Consider the following 27,160-nt stretch of genomic DNA (forward strand, 5'->3'; position numbering starts at 1 on the left):
TCTAGAACTTTTTAAGCGATTTGAAACATTTTGTGCACACAGTTAAAAAAATTCATTTGTACAAAGATATTTCCCTCAAAAAATAACGTTCAGCAAATATTTATTATTTTATTTAATAACAGTTGGACAATTTTAAGATGTTAGGGATACCATTTTTTGCATAATTTTAATTATTGTGATTTTACACTGCAAAATATGAAATTGGAAAGAATTTTAAACACACGACTTTTTTTTTAAAAACACAACTTTATTTTTCACATATAGTGCAAAAATTTGAGTAGACGGAGCAGACTGAAACGGACTTTCTAACAACTAAGTCTCATGATGGAGCAATCTTCTGTCCATTAGTTACATATATTTTAAAAATAATAACTGTAGCAAAATCATCAAAATTTACTGCTTTTATTAATAATGCATTTAAAAAAAAATATTTTTAAATAACATTCATTGAGCTGTGACTATGCTTCCAATTCACCTGAACCATGCATTCGAGTGTATTATGATATTTAGTATATTATTTCAGCAACAGATATCTTTTCCCATCTTCTTATCTACTTTTCCATTTCAGGATTCATATCGAAAAAGGAAAAAGAATGCCTTGTTCACTATATTCGAAATGCATTGAAGAACACATATAGAGGGGGGAAAGTGTATCGCATGCTAAAGTAACCGAAGTCAACTACAAGATTTTTCTACTTTAAAATCGTTGAATCTAAGAAATGGAAATTCTGAGGTAAGATTTTCATTCAAAAGATTTCTTTTTCACTTCCTGTTACGGTATTGCATCCTTTCACATCAAACGCACCAGAAAAGATTTTTTTTCTAAACTGATGTTTTTTCGATACAGGATGCTTTCTTTTTTGCAAATATTGGTTCTCTGAAAACTTACTTTCCATTTTTCTAGGTACCTTCAGATATAAAATTTAAATCTTAGTTCCATACGTAAAAAAACATTTATTTCTCAATTCATTTAAATATCCTGTTAATGAACAGAGTATTTTACGATAAATAGGTATTAATTCCAAAACAAATTACGTGTCTAATTATACCAAGAACATGTCTAATTACATGTAGTCTAATTACATGTAGGAAGCTCTTATAAAATTTTAGAATAAATAAATCAAAAATATTGCTATACTTAATTTTTAAAAAATAAAAAAATAAAGCTAATGGTTGACGAAAAAACTTTAATCTGCAGAATAATTAGCAATTAAGAAATAACATCGCAGGGGAGTAAAGAAAACTTTACTTTCTTTATTTTTACTTATTATTTTAAGTGGTAGATTTTGTAAATGAAATGTATTTAACTCCAGCTTGATCAGCGTAAATTAGGGTTATTTAGATACTATAGGTTACTTGAAACCGGAATGGTAAAATGTTTAGAATCTCTTCTGAGACCAGTAGTGGACGTAGTTCATACCCATGTAACTTGATACGTAAATTAAACTCAAATTTTGGGAAAATAATAAAGCCAATAGTCTTTTTACTTAAATCTTATGTAATACTAGCGGAATGATGTTACCATTGAGATATTTGGTAAAATAGCTTTGATATATTTCACGTAATATTAGCGAAATGGAATTTTCCAGCTACCCTTCGGTTTGATTGCTTTCGTATATTTTTACTAAAGATTAGCGAAAGAATATTTACTCTTTTGACTTCGTAAAAATGTATTTTATGTATTACTGAAAAAGCAAATTTATCATTTAAATTTCAGTAAATTTCGGTTCGAATTTATTTAAGCAAATTTTCAGTTTTTTGGATAATCACGTTTTTCTATAATTCAACGTTACAACTTACGTATATTTTTATATACCGTTGACGTGAATAATATGAAGAAATAACGTACTCATTCTTAGCTAGTAAAAAGTGTTTGGTAAAATATTAATTTACTGCCAATTTTTATATTACATATTAAATTCGAATATATCCTAAAAATTAAATTTTGTTAGTTCTTTACCGTTTAAATGCCGAATTAAGAAAGTTCAAACCAAGGAGTGTAAATATTGATAAATTTGCAAATAAAGAGCATCTAAAGACAATGAAAAAAATGAGTGGGAAAAAAATTAAATGCGTTTTAAACAATGTTCCTAATTTGGAGCATTGGTGTAAACCAGGATAATTTTTTACTGATAGTTGTCATGGTGTTTTAGCTACGTTTCAGTACATACCTTCGGTAGGATAAAAATGGTATCCACTTAGAAGAAGTACGTGTTAATGTTAAATATGATTTTGGGAAATATATTAACAGTTTACACATGAAATTATTATGTATTGACAAGATATTCTAAATATTTTCCAAGATTAGTTTTTAAAATTGGCCAACAGCAGCACAATTCCTGCTCTTATGACATTGTTACAAAATTTTTTCGGACTATTTCAATTCAGTTTACTCAATAAATTTCACTCTTTTATTCAATTTTATAATTGGGGTTTCCCCTTTTTTCGCTTTTATTTGCACTTGACACAAGACTTGATTTTTTACATCCTTTTTTCCAATTTTGCATTAAAAAAAATTCACACATGGAATGGAATAACATGCTCTAAATTATATTCATATATTTTCTGTATCAATTAAAACGCCGGGGTTCAGAGGCTGCAGCTGACAAATGTATAGATCTTTCAAATCCGAATCAAGAAATATTTTTAACGCGGCCATTGTTTGTTATATCGTTATATTCAGCTTAGACATGGCGTAAAGAGCAAGCAAAACTTGTATATGAGGCAAAAAGATAAAGAGACATACTTTTAAAAAATCAAATAAATCATAAGAATCAGAAAGGACGAACTATCAACAACAAGAATCTTTTCAATATCACTGTTGTGAATGTATTGAAAGACCTTATTTGTGGTAAATTTCAATTATATCAGTGTCAAATAACTCAAAAAAGTTAAATAGCCCCTGAAAACCACAATCTTATCAGGCATAATTGTTTATCATTAGTTAGAGTTTCACCAAAAGAGAAAAGCACTGAACATACTTTATACATATCTTTTTTTTAAGTTTTGCATTGGAAGTAAAATTAATCAAACGAATCAGAAAAGAAAAACAGTAATTTGCAATAAACTTTTCAATAACATGGTTGTGAACTCATTAAAAAACATTACTTGATGTTAAATTTTAAGCATATCATTGTCAAATAACGCGAAAAGGCATAACAGTTCTCTGAAAGTCATCACCTTACCAGACATAATTTTTTTCAATAATTAAAATTTCAACAAAAGAAAAAAAAGTATCTGAGTATGAAAGTGTGTATATTTTTAATTCTTTTCTATGTATTCTGTCACTAGGACTCTGATAACAGGGTAGTCACCCACCACAGATAAACTATCTGCCACCTGCAAATTCATTTCAAATAAAGTTGAAACCAAAGAAATTAATACTAATTTTTCCTTTCAAAGATCATTATTTGACTTGAGTAAGTGTTAAAATACCAATTGAGTGAAATTCCCTCAACATAACTCAATAAATCAAAATCTAAGAATAAAATCACTTGGAACGCTTGGTTTTAGGCTAATATTTTGCTTTTGCGCATTTTGAATTAAATTTTGAGTTTGATGCCGATCAGGGGGTTGAAATATGCCTTGAAAAGCTTATAAGCATTATAGTCGTATTATAAAAATAGATTTGATATATTATCTTACAAACCGGATGAAAACTTGCCAATTCTATCAAATTTCTAAACTTTATAAGAAAATTAAATTATGATTTAAACGGAACCAAGCGAAATGCAAAAAATTGTTTCATACTGTAAAATTTAAATGTCTCAAGTACAATATTATTCACAAGCTAATTGCTCAATAAATTTGAACTCAGATTTGATGTTTCATTTTCGAAATATTGGCATGCTAAACAGTTAAAAAAGGGCATTCACTTCTCCCGTAATAGTTGCAATGATTTACTAGTTTTTTAAATATTTAAATCGACGAGTTGCGCAAGCACATTAATTTTAAAACTTAATTGATTAAAATAATATAAATAAGAACAGTACATTTATTTCATTGATAAAATATTTTGGAATTTTTTGACAGATTTAAAGCTTTTCAATAGATTTATTGAAGAAATGGAAGAGAGAAATCGAATAAAATAACTGTGTTTGCAAAGCATAATCAAGATACCTTTATTCAGGTGAGGTGTTTTTGAAAACTCAAGAAACCTCTGCGGAATGGAATTTTATTCAGTTTGCTAATTTAATATGCGGAATATGCAGAATTTTATTCTTAGTATTTCAAAGAAAAGGCCAGAAGAATGTATACTGCACCCAGAGGTTTGAAGCAGTATTTTCTTATCTTTCCTTCTTGCATGCATAACAAAGTGGTAATCCTTTATCATCACTAGAAAGGCCCGATTGAAAAATATTTTATATACGGATGTTTGCTGTCAGCACATTCACTGTTTGATGGAACTCCGCTTCTACAGCTTGAATTTATGAGAAAGCATTCTGTAAAAGTTTCTCGAATTCAGCGAGAACTTTTATTGTACTTTGGTTTGGATATTTTTTATATTGAAGAAGTTGTGGAGAAAAAATATTCACCCAATGGGAAAAATTTTACAGCACAATTATGAAGAATTTAGAATTTAAATAAACTGTTTAATACCAAGAGACTTTATATTGTATTTGCATAACAGAAATTTAATTAAAATATTAAATTGTTGTCAGCTAATTAAGTACTTAATAGAACTTCTTTTCTACAGCTTGAATTTATGCGAAAGCATTCTGTAAAAGTTTCTCGAATTCAGAGAGAACTTCTATTGTAATTTGGTTTGGATATTTTTTATATTGAAGAAGTTGTGGGGAAAAAATATTACTCAAATTGAAACATTTTTAGAACACAATTATAAGCATTCATTGAAGAATTTAAATAAACTCTTTAATACCAAGAGACTTTATATTGTATTTGCATAACTGAAATTTAATTAAAATATTAAATTGTTGTCAGCTCATTCAGCATTTAATAGAACTTCTTTTCTGCAGCTTGAATTTATGAGAAAGCATTCTGAAAAAAGTTTCTCGAATTCAGGGAGAACTTTTATTGTACTTTGGTTTGGATATTTTTTATATTGAAGAAGTTGTGGGGTAAAAATTATTACTCAAATTGGAAACGTTTTACAACACAATTATAAGCATTCATTGAAGAAATTTAATAAACTCTATAATACCAAGAGACTTTATAATGTGTTTGCATAAGTGAAATTTAATTAAAATATTAAATTGTTGTCAGCTAATTCAGTATTTAATATAACTTCTTTACTACAGCTTGAATTTCTGAAAAAGAATTCTGTAAAAGTTTCTCGAATTCAGTGAGAACTTTTTCCATTTGTTTCATATATATTTTTGTTATTTTCCACATAACTTCTATAATATAAAAAAAATCCAAACCAAAATTCAATAAAAATTTTATATTATAATGATGACCATTCATCAAAGCATTTAAGTAAACTCTATATTACCAAGATGCTCCATATATTAATTGCACAAGTAAAATTTAATTAAAATATCAAATTGTTGTCAGCGAATTCAGTGTTTGAAAAATTTCACTTTTACTTTCTGAATTTATGAGAAAGCATTTTGAAAAATTTTTCAGATTTAACAAGAACATTTACTGTCATTTTTTGTTCTAATTTATCCTCAATTAAAATACACGATTCCGATTGAAAATTATTTAAAATTTTTCAGGTTGCTTCTGAAAAGTCTTTATGATTTCCTTTATTTTTATTTTCACAAACTTTTTTTTAAAATTCATGAATTGGTTATTTTTACAGAATCAAAGTTAAAACATAATTTTAAAATTGAGGATCTTCGGTGAAGAACGGTTTATGACCATAAAAGGTGATTAGGTGAAAAAACGATTTTGTTCTCGGAAAGGGTTTTTCTACAGTATAGTCCATTTTTACTGTTAATAATTCTTGGGAAGATTTGATTTTTCACGTTATTGATTGTCGAAACTTATAAATCTTTAAAGTGCAACAAACGTCATTTTCATGAAAAATGGACTTAATCGATTTTCCCCCTTGGTCTTCAATTGTTATATTATTTGATAAAAGTTAAATTCATTTATCAAAAGAGGTACTCATTATAGTTCACTATTTAACTGAAAACGTCCATACAGTATTGTAAATATATAAAAATATATAAAAATATATCCAATCACCTTTCACGATAATTCATTTAATATNAGTTGAAACCAAAGAAATTAATACTAATTTTTCCTTTCAAAGATCATTATTTGACTTGAGTAAGTGTTAAAATACCAATTGAGTGAAATTCCCTCAACATAACTCAATAAATCAAAATCTAAGAATAAAATCACTTGGAACGCTTGGTTTTAGGCTAATATTTTGCTTTTGCGCATTTTGAATTAAATTTTGAGTTTGATGCCGATCAGGGGGTTGAAATATGCCTTGAAAAGCTTATAAGCATTATAGTCGTATTATAAAAATAGATTTGATATATTATCTTACAAACCGGATGAAAACTTGCCAATTCTATCAAATTTCTAAACTTTATAAGAAAATTAAATTATGATTTAAACGGAACCAAGCGAAATGCAAAAAATTGTTTCATACTGTAAAATTTAAATGTCTCAAGTACAATATTATTCACAAGCTAATTGCTCAATAAATTTGAACTCAGATTTGATGTTTCATTTTCGAAATATTGGCATGCTAAACAGTTAAAAAAGGGCATTCACTTCTCCCGTAATAGTTGCAATGATTTACTAGTTTTTTAAATATTTAAATCGACGAGTTGCGCAAGCACATTAATTTTAAAACTTAATTGATTAAAATAATATAAATAAGAACAGTACATTTATTTCATTGATAAAATATTTTGGAATTTTTTGACAGATTTAAAGCTTTTCAATAGATTTATTGAAGAAATGGAAGAGAGAAATCGAATAAAATAACTGTGTTTGCAAAGCATAATCAAGATACCTTTATTCAGGTGAGGTGTTTTTGAAAACTCAAGAAACCTCTGCGGAATGGAATTTTATTCAGTTTGCTAATTTAATATGCAGAATATGCAGAGTTTTATTCTTAGTATTTCAAAGAAAAGGCCAGAAGAATGTATAGAATGCACCCAGAGGTTTGAAGCAGTATTTTCTTATCTTTCCTTCTTGCATGCATAACAAAGTGGTAATCCTTTATCATCACTAGAAAGGCCCGATTGAAAAATATTTTATATACGGATGTTTGCTGTCAGCACATTCACTGTTTGATGGAACTCCGCTTCTACAGCTTGAATTTATGAGAAAGCATTCTGTAAAAGTTTCTCGAATTCAGCGAGAACTTTTATTGTACTTTGGTTTGGATATTTTTTATATTGAAGAAGTTGTGGGGAAAAAATATTCATCCAATGGGAAAAATTTTACAGCACAATTATGAACAATCATCGAAGAATTTAAATAAACTGTTTAATACCAAGAGACTTTATATTGTATTTGCATAACAGAAAGTTAATTAAAATATTAAATTGTTGTCAGCTAATTAAGTACTTAATAGAACTTCTTGTCTACAGCTTGAATTTATGCGAAAGCATTCTGTAAAAGTTTCTCGAATTCAGAAAGAACTTCTATTGTAATTTGGTTTGGATATTTTTAATATTGAAGAAGTTGTGGGGAAAAAAATATTACTCAAATTGAAACATTTTTAGAACACAATTATAAGCATTCATTGAAGAATTTTAATAAACTCTATAATACCAAGAGACTTTATACTGTGTTTGCATAACTGAAATTTAATTAAAATATTAAATTGTTGTCAGCTAATTAAGTACTTAATAGAACTTCTTTTCTGCAGCTTGAATTTATGAGAAAGCATTCTGAAAAAAGCTCTCGAATTCAGGGAGAACTTTTATTGTACTTTGGTTTGGATATTTTTTATATTCAAGAAGTTGTGGGGAAAAATTATTACTCAAATTGGAAACGTTTTACAACACAATTATAAGCATTCATTGAAGAATTTTAATAAACTCTATAATACCAAGAGACTTTATACTGTGTTTGCATAAGTGAAATTTAATTAAAATATTGTTGTCAGCTAATTCAGTATTTAATAGAACTTCTTTACTACAGCTTGAATTTCTGAAAAAGAATTCTGTAAAAGTTTCTCGAATTCAGTGAGAACTTTTTCCATTTGCTTCATATATATTTTTGTTCTTTTCCACACAACTTCTATAATATAAAAAAAAATCCAAACCAAAATTCAATAAAAGTTTTATATTATAATAATAACCATTCATCAAAGCATTTAAGTAAACTCTATATTACCAAGACACTTCATATTTTTATTGCACAAGGCATTTATTGTCTTTTCTTGTTCTAATTTATTCTCAATTAAAATACATGATTCCGATTGAAAATTTTTTAAAATTTTTCAGGCTGCTTCTGAAAAGTCTTTACAATTTCCTTTATTTTTATTTTCACAAACTTTCTTTTAAAATTCATGAATTTGGTTATTTTTACTGAATCAAAATTAAAACATGATTTAATATTGAGGATCTTTGGTGAAGAACTGTTTATGACCGTAAAAGGTGATTAGGTGAAAAAACGATTTTGTTCTCAGAAAGGATTTTTCTACAGTATAGCCCATTTTTACTGTAAATAATTCTTGCGGAGATTTGATTTTTCACGTTATTGATTGTCGAAACTTATAAATCTTTAAAGTGCAACAATCGTCATTTTTATGAAAAATGGACTTAACCCCTTTTACCCCTTGGTCTTCAATCATTATATTATTTGATAAAAGTTAAAATAATTTATCAAAAGAGTTGCTCATTATAGTTCATTATTCAACTGAAAACGTCCATACAGTATTGTAAATATATAAAAATATATAATACTATAGATATGTGAAATACTAACGTTGATAAATGTTATTTTTTTCTAATATGTTTATATATATGATATAAACGTTTAATTACTGCTGGCCAGAAAGAAGATTTCCTGCTGTTGACAACAACTCTGATTGATCTGTTGTAATAACAGGACTAATTTCATGATAATTTAATAAAGTCTATAACGACAAATGATTATTTCCATTCATCTTGCTTTCTCAAGTGAAACGAACCATTAAATGAATTTTTTATGCCATCAAAACAACATAAATTGAGAATAAAACTCAGAATAAATATTCCGAAGCGAAATGACCGTTATAAGAGAAAATAAAAATTTTGATGAGTATTGGTACTTTACTGACATTTTATTGCCTACTTGGATATAAATTTAATTTCGTCAAGAATGATTTATACTGAATACGACAATTTTGCTTATTTTTAATAAATTTTCCAATATCCACGTGTCATTTTGAAACATTTCCTCAATTGATATGTTACTTAATCAATGCTTTAGCTTATACAGTTAAGCTATGAAGTAGAAAACATTTAAATATTTTATGATTCACAAGTTTAAAAAAAAATAAAGGAATAAAATCCTAAAATATTTCTATCTAATAAACAACACAGGGCTAAATAACAATTAAGTGAAAAAAGTATGAAATATTCTGAAATATGGTTTATCCGAAAAAAAATTGAGTTTTATCTAACTCATGGCTGTGGCAAACAAATCAATTAAATGAACCATAATGGTTATTTCTTACATGTTAAGTTCTTACATGTTTCTTACATGTTAACTATGCCATATCAGTTTACGATATGAAACAGTATTAAATGACTTAGTTAAGCTGGAATCTTCCTGTAAATCTGCAAAGGTGAAGATTTACAGGATACTTTTAATAATACTTTTGGTTTGCAAATGTGATACATTAGACATTCACATTTTTATCTAATAAACATATTACCTATTAAAATTTTATTGATGGTATTAAAAAACTAAAATATGCGTTTAAAGATCTTATATGGTGAACATTAATTATAAATATATAATATTATTTCCTAATAGTTTCCTAGTACTCTAAATATAATATTTATACATGTTGTAAAATCTCAGACAAAATTACCATACTATATTGAAATGGTATTTCTGGTTAAAAAAATTAAATTCTGGTTAAGGAAACAAAAATGCACGGTATTTAAACCATTCATTTAGTAATTTTTATGTTCATATCGTAACGATTTATCGGAAATTCTTGTTTTCCAAATTATAGTTCGTAATATCACGCATGTAGTAAAAAATGCAAAACTTAAATGTAAATTTCACCGATTAAATAGTTTTATTTCAAGTTCTATTGTATCGTGTTAAAGATTAATTAATTAGAAAGAAAAGAAATTGTATTACAATAATATACAGAATGTTCTGTAAAATACATTTTTTTTTCTTTAATCTGAATTTTAAAAAAATAAGCTATTTAGATTTTTGAGATACAATATAGATTTTTTCAAACATAAAGGCATTTTATTAACAAATATTTTTTTAAAAATTCCAAAGTTAGTAATTCAGTTTTTTGACTTTAAAAAAATTCAATATAGGCTCAATTTACTCAATTCATATTTGGTTTTTCAAAATGATTTAAATAGTTTTAAAAGTCAAAATAATTTTAAATGGCCAGAAAGAATTTTTTGCCAGAAAAATATTATTACAGAAATTCAATTCGGACTTTGAAAACCAGAATGCAAAATCAGATTTGATTTGAGTAAATTGAAGTTATATTAAATATTTTAAAGTAAAAAATCTGCATTAATAACTTCTGAAAAGGTAAAGAAATATTTATTATCAAAATGTCCTCACGTTTGTAAGACACTATAAAATATCTCTGAAACCTAAATGGTTTCTTTCTTTTTAAATTCAGATAAAAGAAAAATTATATATAATTTTTTCGAACATACTGAATAAAATACGCATAATATATAATATACTGAATGGTAAAGAAGTGTATTTGAGAAAAAATAGTCGAAAAAATCAAGTTCTAATGAACGTGAGTATTCTCGCAGAATAAAGTTACACTTTTCTCCCATTAACAAGGTACTACAGTCAGTACCAGCAACTGAGGTCTAATTAAGAAGATCAATCCAGGTGAGACAAAATGCATTAATTTCTGATTATTTCCTGGCAAAAGTTTCGGTCGAATTACAAATCGGAAATCCTCCTTACTAATGCCGCCCTATTAACGCGCTACGGACGATCATTCCCTTATTCGTTTAATTTAAATCTTTCATTACAATTTTTGTTCGAATTCAGAACGATTTATAGTTTCACTTTCCAGTCAATGTTCTTTAAGGTAAGTTCCCAAAGGTACCGTAAATTAAATTTAATAATGGAGATTATATTTTTATACTGAAAAGTAACTTGTTCAAAAATTTATGAAATAATTATGTTGTTATTTATGTAACATATATGTTTCGTCTCTTAAAATAATTAAATATAAATATATAATTGCTTTTATGAATAGTTTAGATTTCAATATAGAATATAAGAAATATTTAATTTACCAACCATCCTTTATTCTTTTAATTTAAGTATTAATAACGTAATAATATCGTTTGCGTGAATTCAGAGCACTATATTTTTATTCTTCAGTCAATGTCCTTGAACATAAGTTCCCAAAGGTACCACACAAAGAAATTTAGTAATTAAACTGGTATTTATGTACTTATAATTAACTTGTTCGTAAATTATGAAATAATTATACTATTATTTATGTAGCATAACTATTTCATTTTCTAATTTTCTAAAAGAAATCAAATATAAATAGATCACTGAATAGTTCTATGAATAATTTATAAATGAATGATTTATATATGATGAAATATTTTTTTATTCTTTAAAATGCGTCTAATTAAATGATTAATATGATGATAATAAATAAATGTTTCGTAGTTTAAATGGTTTTAAATAGTAGAAGATCCAAAATTCTGGGTTCAAAATTCAAAATTCTCAAATTCTGACCAAAAAAAATATTAATTTGGACAAGCCNTCTTTAAAATGCGTCTAATTAAATGATTAATATGATGATAATAAATAAATGTTTCGTAGTTTAAATGGTTTTAAATAGTAGAAGATCCAAAATTCTGGGTTCGGAAAGGTTTAATAATCGATAAAAAAAATTCGAAATCAGTAATCAAATAATTTGAGAAAATTGATATCTGCTGGAAAATAACGTATTTTAATAGATTTAAATTACAATAATGATTTTAAAATAGACCAAAAAAAATATTAATTTGGACAAGCCTAAAAATACGTGGGGCTGGCACTCCCCCCCCCCAACAGATTGGGGAGTTTATTAAGAAACGTTTCTGGTTTCAAGATCAGATGAAATAAAATTATTTGTTCCTCTAATGTCGATTTTATCGTGGTTTTTAACTTTCTCTTTTATTATTTTTTTAAAAAAATATTTTGAGTTTGTCACTTTGATCATGTCTGTAAAAGGTCAAAATTTCAAATGGCGGTAAATTTGATTTGGTGATAAAATGACATTATAAATTTTGCTTCTTGATTCAATTCCGGATTGAAACAAGTATATCAATAAAGAACAGATTTTCGAAAATTACTGATAAATTCGTCTCGACAGTAATATTTTGATGAATTCTACTTGAAGCGAATTGAATGTGATTGAAAATTATATTTTCATATAGGCACATATTTTCACATGCGTCAGTAAAACTGTAAGCGGTTTTGCAAATTGATAAAAAAAAAATAATAATTTTGATTGCAAAATTCCACTTTTCCACACACAAAAGTGAATTCATCAAAACATCTTAAACTGTTGCGTACTATGTTAAAGGAAATATTGCTAAATATTACTTTAATTAAATAATCAATTTTAACTTTTCTGTTTTTAATAATGAAGAAATTATTCTGGAACTTAAAATCTAGTGTATTACAAAATACAACACAAAGTTCAAAGAAATATACAAAAAAGCACTTTTAAACCCACATAAAATTGTTTAAAATTTATCAAACGTGAGAAAATGCGATTTCAAATATAAATTGAAACTAATGATGTTTATAACTTCTATGAAATTTCACACTCATTTTATTTCTACGAACTATCACAAAATTACAAATCGTTATGAGCTTTAACTCCATTTTGCGTCGCATATATGGAATATTGAAATACACAATAAAAAGCATCACACATTTCATTGATTTTTATTAAAATTAAGAGCACGTAAAAAAAATTTACTTAATTTGAGAAAAGGAAACATCTTGGAATATGAACTTCTCCTTTTTTGCATTTTAAATTCTAATCAAGGCTCTAAAAACATATTGAGCTGATCATGAGCAATCAACGAATGAAATAACTTCTCAATAATATTCAATTAATTTTCTTAATTATATTTAATGTCTAGCATGTATTTAAATGGGCTTTAAAACGTTTTCACAACGCAATAAAAAAAAGATTTACAGGTGAATTAGTTGGTTTTTGAACGCAATGTGCCCCGTCGCTCTACCGTAACAGACGGTAATAAGAAAAATGGAACATAAATTAAAACTATCTAAGTTTGCGAAAGTAGTCTAAATAATAAATTAAATGTATTGAAAGAGATAATGCTTATAGTTTTATTAGTTTTGTCCTCATTTTGATCTTAATTCAATTGTTCCATTTGAAAATATCAACCTCACACTTTCTTTTTTTTAGAATACTATAGCCGCTGTTTTATGAAGAATAAAGAGTTTTATTGCAGAACATACCTGGATATTATAAAGGGTAAGTGAGATTTTATTGATATACTTGCAAAATAAATTCAGTTACTTTTGCTAATATTGATCCATACTTTCCTATTTCTTCAATAAAAAAAATATCAAATTCCTTTAATAAAGTCCTATTTTTTAAGTAGAAAAAGATTTTTTTTTCGTCTCATGAACTTTGGTTAATAATACTTATGAGAGTGTAAAATAAGCATTATTGCTCTCAATAGTTTATTTTAGTAATTAGCAGTCGGAATGTGAAATAAATAACTTGCAATAAAATTGTACAATTTTATTATAGGAACTTAACCGTAAAACAACTCGTAAATTTTAAACAAACTATTTATTTTCTTTTAATGATTTAATCATGATGGCATTATTGATAGATTAAAAAATATATCCGCTGTCAAGAAGGCCTTTATCACAAGTTAGAGTTTACCTATATCTTTCTATGATGACGTCTAGGGTTCGATAAGAGTCAGTACAGCTAGGAAAAAAAATCTGGAAATTCCATTCTTTGTAAAATTAGTAACTTGTTTAATTAATTATAACGCATTATGCTGAGAAAAAAATAATAGCCAAAACTACAAAAATATGGCAAAACTTACCGTGTTTTTAGCTCTATTGGAAACAAGGACCTCGGTAATTTTTACATCAGCAGTTCGTTAAGGATTTTGCTAAAATCAAATAAGCCTTTTTACAATATGTGATAAAATTTGGTAAATGTTGTAAAATTTGGAAATTTTATTATGATACCTTAACGCAGGGCATTAAAACCATTCAATCGGTTAAATTTACTTTTAAGTTTCGTACATTTTAGCAAATGTTTTGTAATTATAACCATAATTGCGAAAACCAGAATTTCGGATAAAATGCTACCTGTCTATAAAAAATTTCGGTTATTACTTATGCAATAGTAACTTTTTGTTTAATTGTATAAAATGTTTAAATCTGTCACTTTGTGTGCATTAAGCCTAAATTATTTTTATCATGACTATCAATTTTTATGAAAATCGGTTGTTGTTTATTGAGAACCACGTCACAATAAGGCATTACTTAGCTGAAATTAAAAATTATATGTTGATTGTTTCGGTATTAATAATAAGTAATCAACCTCGTATAAACTTCTTTTATGCATTAAGTATAAATCAAAAAAGGTTTAGAAATATAAAATTTATACATGTATACAATGTTATTTTATTATGTCACAAGCACTTGTTTTTAGTCTCAAATACTTACGTGTTGAAATATGAATTTAATGTCCTACTTTTTTTAATAGAACAGAATAAAAAATTGCAGAAATGGCAAAAATAAAACTGCAAGCAATGAAGAAGCATATCTTATTAATTATTTTGTTTAAAATTGTCACTTATTTTGTTTTACCACAAATAAAAAAGATAAATAAAGATTTAAAATAAAACCAAAATAATACATCTTTTATTTCCTTAGAGATCTATGAATTCCTCCAGAAGAAATGAAGTCAAAATGGCACAATGAATATGAAGTTAATTGTGCTTTAAAAAATATTAAAGCTGGTTCCATTGAAACTCATAGGTATGAAAAAAATAAAAATTTTATTTTTAAATATCAATTGTTTAAACTTATTTTCAGATAGATATTCTGCTTATCTGACCTAGATAATAAGCGTTACTAAACATAAAAAAAGATCTTGATACTTACTAAGTTTTATTTCAACGAATTTTCAATTGTCTTTATTTAAATGAGATATATCAAATTATTTATACAATTCATATAAATTATTTAAGGAAAATAAAAAGTACAAAACCTGTTCACCATGAAACTTAGTCTTTAAAATTTAAAGATATAAACATTTAGAATTATTTTAAATGAAATAGATTTATTAAAAAAACACATGAAAAATTAATATCGATGTGCGAAACAACTAATTACTAACTGCTTTAATTGACTTTTATATTTGTTGGAGATTTCCAATGTCATGCAATATTTTAAAATTTTTTTAAAAAAATCTATTTTTTCCTGTATACAGTAAACAAAATTATTTAACTTAGCGCAGAAGACATTGACAAAATTACTATTGTGTTGGAATTAACGGGACAAAATGTTGAAAAAATAAATTTTGCAGTAATAAATTAGGTAGTTTTTTTTATTAATTATCTTATTAAATTACAAAAATTACATACATAACACAAAGTCAAAGAAAGAATTTTGACGAAAGCGCAGTTTTTTGTAGCGAATGCACTCACCCAAGCAACAATCACTAAGTAAAAAACTAAAGAATGATAAATTAAATCGAAATTTTTTATTTTCATATTATTAAAAAATTTCCTGCCCCAAAATTTTTCGTTTAACTTTGCATTGTACTTCATACAATAGAAAGTTAAAGAATTTTTAACAAAATTTTGCCAATTAAATTTGCATCTATTACATTTTAATTACTTTATTTAATCTAATTACTGTAAGCTTTACTATCACAATCAGTTACATTATTTCTAATGATATTGGTTAGCGTAACAGAACACTTGAATATTTTTTGATCCATTGATTGGATTTTCAAGTGCTGAGCTGTAATGTTGATGGTTCAAGAGTAGACCTAAATTATTCCAATATATAGAATTAAAGCAGAATATTTATATATATGTAAGAATGCATGTATGCGTGCATGTATGTACCTTATACAAATCCGTAGTTCTAAACCTATCTGCACCAAACTTGTAAATTCGTTCGAAGACATGAGGAATCTGTCTATTTTGAAACTTTCCCAACTAGCGGTTTGCGTGCTAGATCTAAAAAAATTAGTTTTTTTTACCTTTTTTTTAAGATTTTATAATATGAGTTATTTGCTAGCATGCTGCTCTTATAAAAAAATAGTTTTATACACTTTTTTACTTACACTGGGGAACCAATTTTTGTTGCATTGATGCAAATACTTGATCTTGCCTAATTCAGGTGTTAGGGGATTTCAAATCGGAAATTAATTTCGCTCCAAAAACTAAAAAAATTTTAAAAAGCAATTTCAGTCCATTTTTATCGAAATATACAAGCTTAAAAACCTTTATATATCAGATGGAAAAGCATAAAAGTTGTAAGAAACTTCTTAGAGAGTTGGGCACATCATCAGGGTTAATATTCAATAAGAAACTCATAACTGGAAACACCAAATTCTTAACATGTTCTAATTTTGAAGAATAATCAATGGTTAAAAGGCGTTTTTTATGGGATTTTCTTCAGATTAAATTGTTTTAAAATTTTATGCTGAGTTTTTTTATNTTGATGATAATATATTATGTCTTTGTGCTAGAACATTGTGTTCATTGGCGAGCGAGCGCAGCGAGCCATGGTTCACGGCGTGAACCACATAGGATTGCGTAGCAATTCTCGGGGGTTGGCGAGCGTTAGGGAGCAGGGGCGGAGCCTCCTAGTATTTATATATATGTAAGATTGCATGTATGTGTGCATGTATGTACCTTATACAAATCCGTAGTTCTAAACCTATCTGCACCAAACTTGTAAATTCGCTCGAAGACATGAGGAATCTGTCTATTTTGAAACTTTCCCAACCAGTGGTTTGCGTGCTACATCTGAAAAAAATTAGTTTTTCATAAATTTTATTAAAGATTTTATAATATGAGTTATTTGCTAGCATGCTGCTCTTAGAAAAAAATAGTTTTATCTCACGCTTTTATGACTTATACTGGGGAACTAATTTTTTGTTACATAGATGCAAATACTTGATCTATCCTAAATCAGGTGTGGGGCTATCGAATTTTGCTCCAAATGCTACAAAAATTTCAGAAAACAATTTTAGTCCATTCTTATCGAAATATACAAGCTTCCCTTATATATCAGAAGGAAAAACATAAAAGTCTGTAACAAACTTCTTGGAGAGTTGGGCACATCATCAGGGTTTACAATGAATTAGAACTCACAACTGGAAATATCATCATACGTGGATAGGGCTACTTCCGCTATTATGATCTGTTGCGAAGCTCTCGAGGAAACACCAAATTCTCAACATGTTCCAATTTTGAAGAATAATCAATGGTTAAAAGGCGTTTTTTATGGGATTTTCTTCAGATTAAATTGTTTTAAAATTTTATGCTGAGTTTTTTTATAGTTTATGAAAATTTCAAAGATACAAAAAAAAAGGATTATTCAAAAAATATGTCAAAATAACTCCGAAACAAATATTGTCAAATTTAAAAATTCACATGCACTTTATTGAGTACAGTGACAGTCTCTAATATTATGTTTCAAAGAATATGATGTTTCAATGTATATGCTGTTTCAATGTAACATACTTCACATATATGTTGCTTCAATTTTGAACTTATCACTATACTTCATAATGGGAACATGGGGGATTCAAATTCGATTATATTTGTTTGGGATCTAAATTGGCACATTTTTTCTCAATTTTGAGAAACCCTTTCTTACAGTGTGTGAAAAAATATATAAAAAGTAAAATTAACATTATAGGGCTTATCATTATCACCAAACTATTAATCTAGAGTTTACTTTCAGAAACCTACATAACATCGTTCAATTTCAGGGATATGAGTAAAAAGAAGATAGCCGTGATTGGAGCAGGCAACACGGGCATGGTATCCATAGCCATGCTAAAGGAAGAAGGTTTGGAACCAGTGTGTTTTGAGAAGACGAGCAAACCTGGAGGAACCTGGTACTACCGAGAAGAGACAGAAGATGGCGTTCCATCTATTATGCCCACCACAATCATCAACCACAGTAAAGAAATGGGGGCGTTTAGTAATTTTCCCCCCTCAGAGCACTATAATAACTACATGAGACATTTTGAACTGTATCAGTATTTTATGGAGTACTGGAATACAAAAGACTGTCTGCGCCATGTGAAGGTAAACATGGAGACAATAAGTGTCGTACGTGCTGAGGATTACGAAATGAGTGGGCAGTGGGTTGTAACAGTGAGAAGTACTCTTACTGGTGAAATTACAAGTGATATATTTGATGGTGTTATGGTATGCGTTGGGCATATCAACCGCCCTAAAATGCCCACCTACCCTGGACAAGAAAGGTTTAAAGGTAAAATAATTCACAGCCACAGTTTGAAAGGTGTAGCTGAGTACCAAGGACAAGTTGTCGCTGTTGTTGGAATGGGATGTTCCGCTTTAGATGCTGCAGTTGAAATCAGCCATGTTGCTAAACAAGTAAGTTTATATTATTAGTTAGCTTCTTCATCTACGTGAACTCACTAGTAGCTCTTCACTATTTACAACGGAATTTCAGTAATTAATTTAAACATGAAGAGTAACTATATTGGAAGAGCAACTATAAAGGTATGGCCGGAAATTGAACTTAGATATCGAAATTCGCGAAAGAAATTCCGAATATATATAGATGTTAAAATCTACTAATATACATGAATCAAAAAATGGCAAATTAAACTACAGAGAAAAGTTACCTTTATAAAGTTTAAATTTTATTTTAATAATAAAATCACTTATGATTTCATGCGATGTTTAGATTACTGGATGCTTAGAAACTGAGACCTATTTAATGCTTGTCAAATACTTAAATGATTCTAAACTTAACTTCAAACATTTAAAATCAGTGTTCAGTTATATTTAAACAGCTGAATGCAGTCACAACATTTCTTATTCCCCATTCTTAAGACAATAAAACTCTTTCGAAATACATTATATGATTCGGTTTTCAAAGATAAGCTACTTTAAAAAATACAGACATACAAATATAAAAACATTATTTTTAAAATATATAAGCTGGATCAGTAAATAAATTCTCTAATAAGTAATTTTTCACTAATTAACCCACATTATTATTACAGAAAAGCAATTTAAAATGAATAATAAATTTTATAATATGTACATGTTTTTATGTTCATTAGGAGGAAAAATAAAGATATTTTATTTTAGCAATCGAAAAACAAATTAAAATTTTACTTTTTATGAATTACGTACGAATTTATTACTTGCGTAACCATAAAAACACTGTCTTTAAGTTCCTACTAAGCAATTAATCAAATCCATTTAACTATACATGGATATTTAACTCTATTCTGACAGTATTTAACTCTATTCTGTCCTTCGCATGACTTCAATCACTTATTACAGGCAAAACATATTAATTAGCTTTTAAATTTCTTTAATTCTTAAATTTATATTCAAGGCTCTAATTCCTTTTTCAATAAAAACCGTTAACCTTTTTTCCTCGTTGTCTGAGATCCAATTATTTTATTTTGAAGGCTATCTTTTACGTAGTTTCTTATAAATCTTTTTTTTTTCGGCAATGTTTTTCCGAAATAATGCAGATTATCTTCTTTATAAATTTTTAATTTAATAATTTTTGATAAACATCTTTTCAAGAAAGCAGGTCATCGTAGTTTGAAAGTCTCGCAACCTGTAATATCAAATTTTAATTAAAAAATGTTGAGAAAGCAGTCCTTACTTGCACATAGAAAATATCATTATTCAGTGGATTTGAGTTTTATGTTGATTTATTACCAGTTACAGAAAGAATATATGTCAACCAGGTTTAAAGAGCACTTTTAAACTAGTATTAAATTGATAATAACTACATAATTTAAATGTATTTTTAACATAGTACTCATTCAGCATTAATTGTAAAAAATTAGCATTAAATTTAAAACAGTCAAAAATTGCTGAAGGCTTCTATTGTTTAGAAAGCATGTAAATTAGAGGTTTTTATCAATGAAAAGTTATTAAACCATTTATAAAAAGCTTAGAGTATAATAATGAAATTAAAATAAAAAAGTAAATTGTTTTTGTTGTACAGTTTATTTATTTGTACCAGACGCAACTTTAAGATATAATTCAACAGCCAACTTTAAGATAAAAAAATATAGATTTATGTTTGGAACCTTAATAAATAAAATTACCCTTTGACCTTCCAAATTAAACAAAAATTTCATTTCTTTCGATAATTGATTCCTCTTCCAAACATTTTGGGTACAGAAGTTTGGTTCATGATTTAAATAATATAATGAATTTAGTTTGGCAGATTTTAATTCTGAAGAAATTTAATGATTAGCCATGAAAAAAGAAAGATGTATCCTGAAATTATGCTCTTGGTATCCCCTTTAAAACTCGCAATTTTGCATCGTAAAAACAAAATTCTGCACCATAATTTTGCCTACTAAATACGTTAGTTTAAATCATATCGCAGGAGGAAAAGAGTTTACAATGAAACAAAGTATTCTGCTTAAAACTGCGAATAAATTTACGGTACCGGTACTTTGGCTGCATCACCCGTAAAATACATTTAACCGTGAAATCAATTTTTTAAGTAACATTAATTTTTAACTTAGGATTTGTTTTTACCTTAAAAATCCATTTTTACCTTAGAATCCAATTTCACCATCAAATCCATTTTACCTTAAGATATTATACATTATTTTTTACAGTATTGCGTATTTATTTTAAGTGATTCAATTATTTTATTGTAATTATTATTTTAAACATTACGGAGAATCAGAATTTTTTATTCCGTAACATGTTCCGGTGAAAATTGATTCTACGTTAAAATATACCAACATCCTGAGTGGCGGTACTTTTTACGGTAATTTGAAACTAAATTTTTTACAAAGTGCGCAGTCTTAATGTTTCGAGAATCAGTCAAAAAAAGAAAATTTATTTAGATTCTAATAAATTGTTGAAACAAATTGTTAATTCAAATTGCTTCAATAAATTATTCAAATACATATTTTAAAAAGCATTATGTTGGTCAGTTTTAAGGTTTAAACTGTCTTTTTCAGGTATATTTAAGTACAAAAACTGGAGCATACATAATGACAAGAGTGGGACCGAAAGGCTATCCCATGGACTATGTACTACTGCGTCGTTATATGACATTCTTTTTGGATTACCTTCCAAGAGATGCTTGCAGTAAATACATTGAAATGAAATACTTGAATCCGAAGTTCGATCATAAAATGTACAGTGTACAACCTAGCTATCATATGTTCTCCAAGGATCCAGTTATTAATGACCACATTGGGTCTAAACTCTTATCTGGATCTGTGATTCAGAAAACTGATATTGCACATTTTACAGAAGACGGAATACTATTTAAAGGTGATGATCATATTACAAAAATAGATTCTGTGATTATGGCTACTGGCTACACGTGGAAATTTCCACTTTTAGAAGAGGGAATAGTTCTACAAGAAGATGGTGTCATAAATTTGTACAAGTGTATCTTTCCCCCTCAACTAAGACATCCCACATTGGCAATTATGGGTTTTATTCTAGTGTTTGGACCCGGTTTCCCGGTTTCCGAAATGCAAGCTAGATGGGTCAGCCAAGTATTGATGGGCAAGAAGACACTCCCGTCTCAAAAAGTGATGGAAAAAGATGTGAGAAGTAGGTACAAAACTAATTCAAAGAAATATGCTCCAAATGACAAGATGTCTATCAGAGTTGATTACGTACAATACATGGATGAAATAGCATATTTGATAGGTGCGAGACCAAATTTTTGGAAAATGTTTTTTACGGACATAAAATTGTATTGGAGATTAGTTTGGGGTCCAGCTCTAGCTTATCAATACAGATTGAAAGGACCACATAAATGGAAAGGTGCTAGACAAGCAATTCTGACAAGTAAACAAAGATTATTATCACCATTACATAGAAATCGAGACAATAGAAATCAAGTTCACGTTAATTTAGCATATTCCTCGTAAACGAAAATTTCTAGAAAAAAATGTCATCTATAAAACTACATATTAAAAGTACTATTATGAATATTTGAGAGGGCTCTCATAGCATTTATATAAATTTTAAAAGCGTATGAAGATTAATAAATAACTTGTTTCTTTGCTTTTATTTCACACTTATTAAAATTTAAAAATACAGTTATGCGTTTACAATGTATTTAATACAAACATTATTTTTCGTTAGAAGCAAAGATTCATGTCAAAACTCGGATAAAAGACTTATGAAATGATAACATAAAGATAAATCCTTTTTTTTTTACTTCTAATTCCAACTGTGTTAACATTTTTTCAATTAGGGCATTTACAGGGCAGATTTGTTGGCTACTCTTACAGGGCCAAAATATTAAGTGATCCAACCTTGCTCCCACAGTAAGGACAGATAGTACAGAGAATGAAAGAACATCCATGCCTTGCCCGGGATTCAAACCCAGAATCTTTCCGGTGCAAGCCCAGTTCCCTAACCCCTACACAGGCCGGTCGGCTTAAAAATAAATCTTCATTTATAAAGATAAATCTTTTCTATTCATTTAGGGCTTTTTTTGTCAGTTTGTAAAGAGCATATCAAGTAATTTGTTTACCATTTATAGCTATTAACTATACATGGAACTTTCTGCATGAGAAAAGGAAACAGTTCTTCAAGATGATGGTATCACGAATTTTTACAAGTGTATGTTTCCCCCTCAATTAAGAAACCCCACATTACTAATTATGGGTCTAGAGTTTAAAACTATATCAGAAGCAAAATTATAAATATTTACATGTTCTTATACAAAAGCAATTTTTATTTTAATATTAAATATTTGTGATATCTTGTTTTAGTTCTACTCAAGTATTCTAGGTGATTTAACTGAGAAATAAACAAGTCATGGATTTTCATTTTGAATTTTGAGGTATAGTCCATGAATACTCAAGTTACCTAAGAAGGACTCTTAAGTAAAAAAAGTAAATAACTGGAAACTAAAATAAAGTGATTGGACACCCACTGTCTAATTGATTTTTTAGATAGTACTTTATTTTCAAAAAATATTGTGAAATAATTTATAGCAGGTTTAATAAAATTACGAACATGCTTACAACACTAAAACCTGAATTTTATTAACAAGGTCTAATTACAGATTACCATTAATGACGTAGAAAAAAAAATCAAAATTATTTTCTGTTTTATTTATAATATATAATTTTTTTAATAAATAAAAAAATCTGCGATCTTGTAAATTTTTATAGGTTAACATGGAGGAAGTAAAATTCATTTTCTGTTCTAAACAGTACCCTAAAATGAGTACTTTATTTATCCGCTTTCATCCTCCATTAAAAATGTGACTTATTTTGTTCGAATTCGAATATAGATTCGAGCTCAACAGCATGGTAATAAACACAAACTTCAATTTTCATAAACTTCTATTTCCTTTCAGATGTCTTATTTAAGATATCTCCTAATTTGAATGCTTTGAAAGTCACTTATAATAATTTTCCTCATTAATGATTCTCAATCCAGACAATATTTAAGGTATAATCAAAGAATTCAAACCATAATATAAAATATGTTGCAACTTAAGTCACTTAATCTAACTTAATGGTTCTAAACTATTCTTTATTAGTTTTTGGATTCAAATAAAGTAACAAATATTTTATGCTCACCTCAAAACAACTTAAAATATTAAGAATAAACAAACAGAAAATGGATTGGGGTAATTTTCAATTGCAACTGCATAAGCAATTCAGTATTTCAAATATTTTTTATTTGAAAATTAAGAACATTTATACATCGTTTGACAGCGTGCATAATTGGGAACATCTTTAAAGTATGCATTAAAGAGGCTACACTTTTCGCTTTGAAAACAACACGGATTGATCAGCATTTCTACAAATTTGTACACGGTTTCTTCGGCTCTTTTAATGATTGGTGATGACAATAGAATTAGAGTGGAAATTATAATGAGTTCGTTGTGCACCGTGGTGGCTTAGAGGATAGAGCGTATGCCTTCCAATGATGTGAACCGGGTTTGAATCCCAGCGGATACAAATTCCCCACCAGACTAATACTGACCACAGTGCTGACATGAAATATCCTCAGTTTTGGACGACTCATGGGTAAGACCCCTTTACAGTCGGGCTAACCATTTAAGGTTTCCATGGTTTTCTCCTCTTCATGCGGGTTTGTTCCCTCAAAAAGTTTACCATGAAGGCAAATTTCTTCCACTACTTGATCCAGTAGTTCCCTTGTCTTCTTTATTGTGTACAAAATTACTAGACTACGGAGTTTGATATTAGTAGTCGTAAACTCAAAACTGAGTCAGCTGCTCAACGACGATTATAAAATAAAGTAAAATAAAATGAGTTTGTGACCACCATTGTAGATTACTTTTGAGAATCAGTAAATCTACACTGTAAAAAATTCCGGATTAAATTATGATGAAAAGGACGATCACTTTGGGTACGTTATCCGTAAATCAATTTTTACCGTGAATTACTATAACGTAGGTTTACAGTATTATTTATTTAATTAGATTCATTCAGTGATTTCACTGTAATTATTACTGTAAAAATTACGACTTATCAGATTTTTTGCACCGTAACATATCCCGGTGAAAATGGATTTTGCAGTAAAAGGCATTTGTACCCAGAGTAATGGTATTTTTTTACCATATTTTGATCCGGAATTTTTATGTATTCTATTAGAGAGTCTCATGCTGCAAAATCTCTAAACTTTACATTGATGTTTAAGAAAAGTTTATATTTCAAACCACTTTAATCAAATCTCTTAGACCTATGATAAACTAGTTGTTTTATTTACTATTTTAAATTTCGTTAAAATTATTACATAGTAACACATTTGCTTTTTGCTATCCAAAAATTTACTTCGAAATTCAGTACTTTATTCCGAACTATCTAAGTGGTATTCCTCCTTCAAGCTATTTTCTCGCTAAGAATAAAGAAGTAGAAGACAGAAGTAGAGAAAGTAGGAGACAAAACTTACAGTAACCTTTCAGAATCTTCTTAGTCCATTAACTGCTCATTATGGTTAGTGATACTATCGAGATAATTACATTGCTAAGCACCTTTACAAGTAGCCGCTATTCGTTCTTTCACTCTTTCAAGTACTTGTGCTACATTGTCTGCAGTTACTAAACTTTCGTAAAGCATTAAAGATATTAATGGAATCAAATCTTTTAACCTAACGCCGGGTTAAAAAAAATTGGCGATCTCTCTTAACAATTGATTCTTATCTTGAGTGTTTTATTCTATTGTTGGAGTGATCCATAATTAGTTATTTATATGAAGCTATTTTCGAGGAGATTCGTTTCTTATTGAAATATTTCAGCAATTTTTTTATATTTTTTAACTAAACATTCTCAATTTAAAAACTAAACTGTCTTTTGCTTAGCCATAAATATGATAAAGAAAATTTCAAATCAACTACCAAAAAAAAAATTAAAAAAAACTAAGAATTCTTAAAATTCTGGATTCACAATTTTGAAATAAGCTTTTTAATAAATTAATTACATTAAATAAAAGAAAGGTTTTAATGTGTTAGTATAAAAATAATTTTACAGTGGCTATGAGGTGAATTTTGCAAGATATTAATTATTGATTTATTATTTCCTGCACATCAAATTTTAAAACAAATTGGTTCTAGGTTTAAAATTTAAGCGGCGTTGTATAAATTGTCCATGAACGTTTCTGTATTACATTTGTTCAAATCATTGAATATGAATTACCTTAAAACAATAGTAAAATATGGTAAATGTAACAATCAAGAATAATTACAATTTTAAAAAATATTACTTTTGTTAGGTTCATCAACATCAAAAGAACTTTTGCGTTGTAAAATTTGGACCAGTCTGTGTTCTTTCTTGGAATGGTTCAATGGACGCGCAACATGTTCCTATCTAGCACATATATATTTAATGCAGACTATGCCACTCACAATAAGTAAAATTGATTTGCTTTAGAAAATTATAACTTTTATTGAAATATTCTAATAATATATAATTCGATATTATGTTCATATGATTATCTTAATTTATTTTAGTTTACATATGTGACATGAAAAATAAGCTTTAATTGAAAAAGTATCCAAATTCAATCTACTAAAAACTTAAAAGAAATAAACTCCGTGTAGTGTTATCTAAAGTATGTATCTAAGGTCTAAGGTGTGTATCTAAGCGTTATGTAAGATCTAACATGCAATTGTTGAAGGTACATTGCCATGTTACACCTTCGACCACTTTTTTTATTTATTTTGTTTTCTGAAGTGCACGTTGAAATTCGTTTGGAGAAATGATTTTATTGACATATAAAATGTATCTGGTACAAAAAAATTTCTCAGCTACCTGAATTATCTTTTTTCTACAGAAAAAGTAAAAACGTTCAAATTGCTCATGGTACAACACTCTCTATTGTTAAACTTGTAATTTAGCATGAAAATCAATAGACTGTTATTATTAACTAAACTTTCATTCCTCAAAATTGCTCCCTAAAGACATTTCAAATGAAAACAATGATTAAAAAAATGTCTCACAACAAAATATTGCTTTTAGCCTATACACATTTATGTACAATTCATTTTTTTACTTGCTTTTAACTCTATCATTTTACTTAATCTGACCAACACGTTTTGAATTTAATAATTTTTTACCAAAGCATTATCGGGATTTTTAAAATTTTATTTTGAACATGGCGTTTCTGTAGAATAAAATACTACAACGAATTATTATAATCTTTCCGTGAATAAACATTTGGTAGTTGATAATTATTTTCCAGTTGATAATTATGATCATCTGATTGACAATTAAAAATAATATACATCAATATTTTTGCCTTTGTTATCAATTATTCATCTAAACATCTTTAAAGCTG

The 27,160-nt window shown here is 27.7% G+C and overlaps 1 protein-coding gene across 1 annotated transcript; it reads left to right on the top strand.

Annotated features, from left to right (window-relative positions):
- The first annotated feature begins 573 nt into the window (after positions 1-573).
- On the top strand, positions 574-22,403 carry LOC107450535 (flavin-containing monooxygenase 5-like). The gene is made up of 5 exons (XM_043039116.1): positions 574-733; positions 13,538-13,606; positions 15,037-15,141; positions 18,119-18,752; positions 21,338-22,403. Exons 3-5 carry the CDS (start codon positions 15,062-15,064, stop codon positions 22,265-22,267), a joined length of 1,644 nt encoding a protein of 547 aa, XP_042895050.1. The 5' UTR covers positions 574-733; positions 13,538-13,606; positions 15,037-15,061; the 3' UTR covers positions 22,268-22,403.
- Positions 22,404-27,160: the final 4,757 nt, after the last annotated feature.

This window comes from Parasteatoda tepidariorum, chromosome 4 (assembly GCF_043381705.1).
Source record: "Parasteatoda tepidariorum isolate YZ-2023 chromosome 4, CAS_Ptep_4.0, whole genome shotgun sequence".
NCBI classification, from domain to species: domain Eukaryota; kingdom Metazoa; phylum Arthropoda; class Arachnida; order Araneae; family Theridiidae; genus Parasteatoda; species Parasteatoda tepidariorum.

Coding starts and splice junctions, on each gene's coding strand:
- LOC107450535 (XM_043039116.1), top strand. CDS start 15,062: ATGAAGTCAAAATGGCACAATGAATATGAAGTTAATTGTGCTTTAAAA. Junction 15,142..18,118: donor GGTTCCATTGAAACTCATAG/GTATGAAAAAAA, acceptor GTTCAATTTCAG/GGATATGAGTAAAAAGAAGA. Junction 18,753..21,337: donor TCAGCCATGTTGCTAAACAA/GTAAGTTTATAT, acceptor TGTCTTTTTCAG/GTATATTTAAGTACAAAAAC.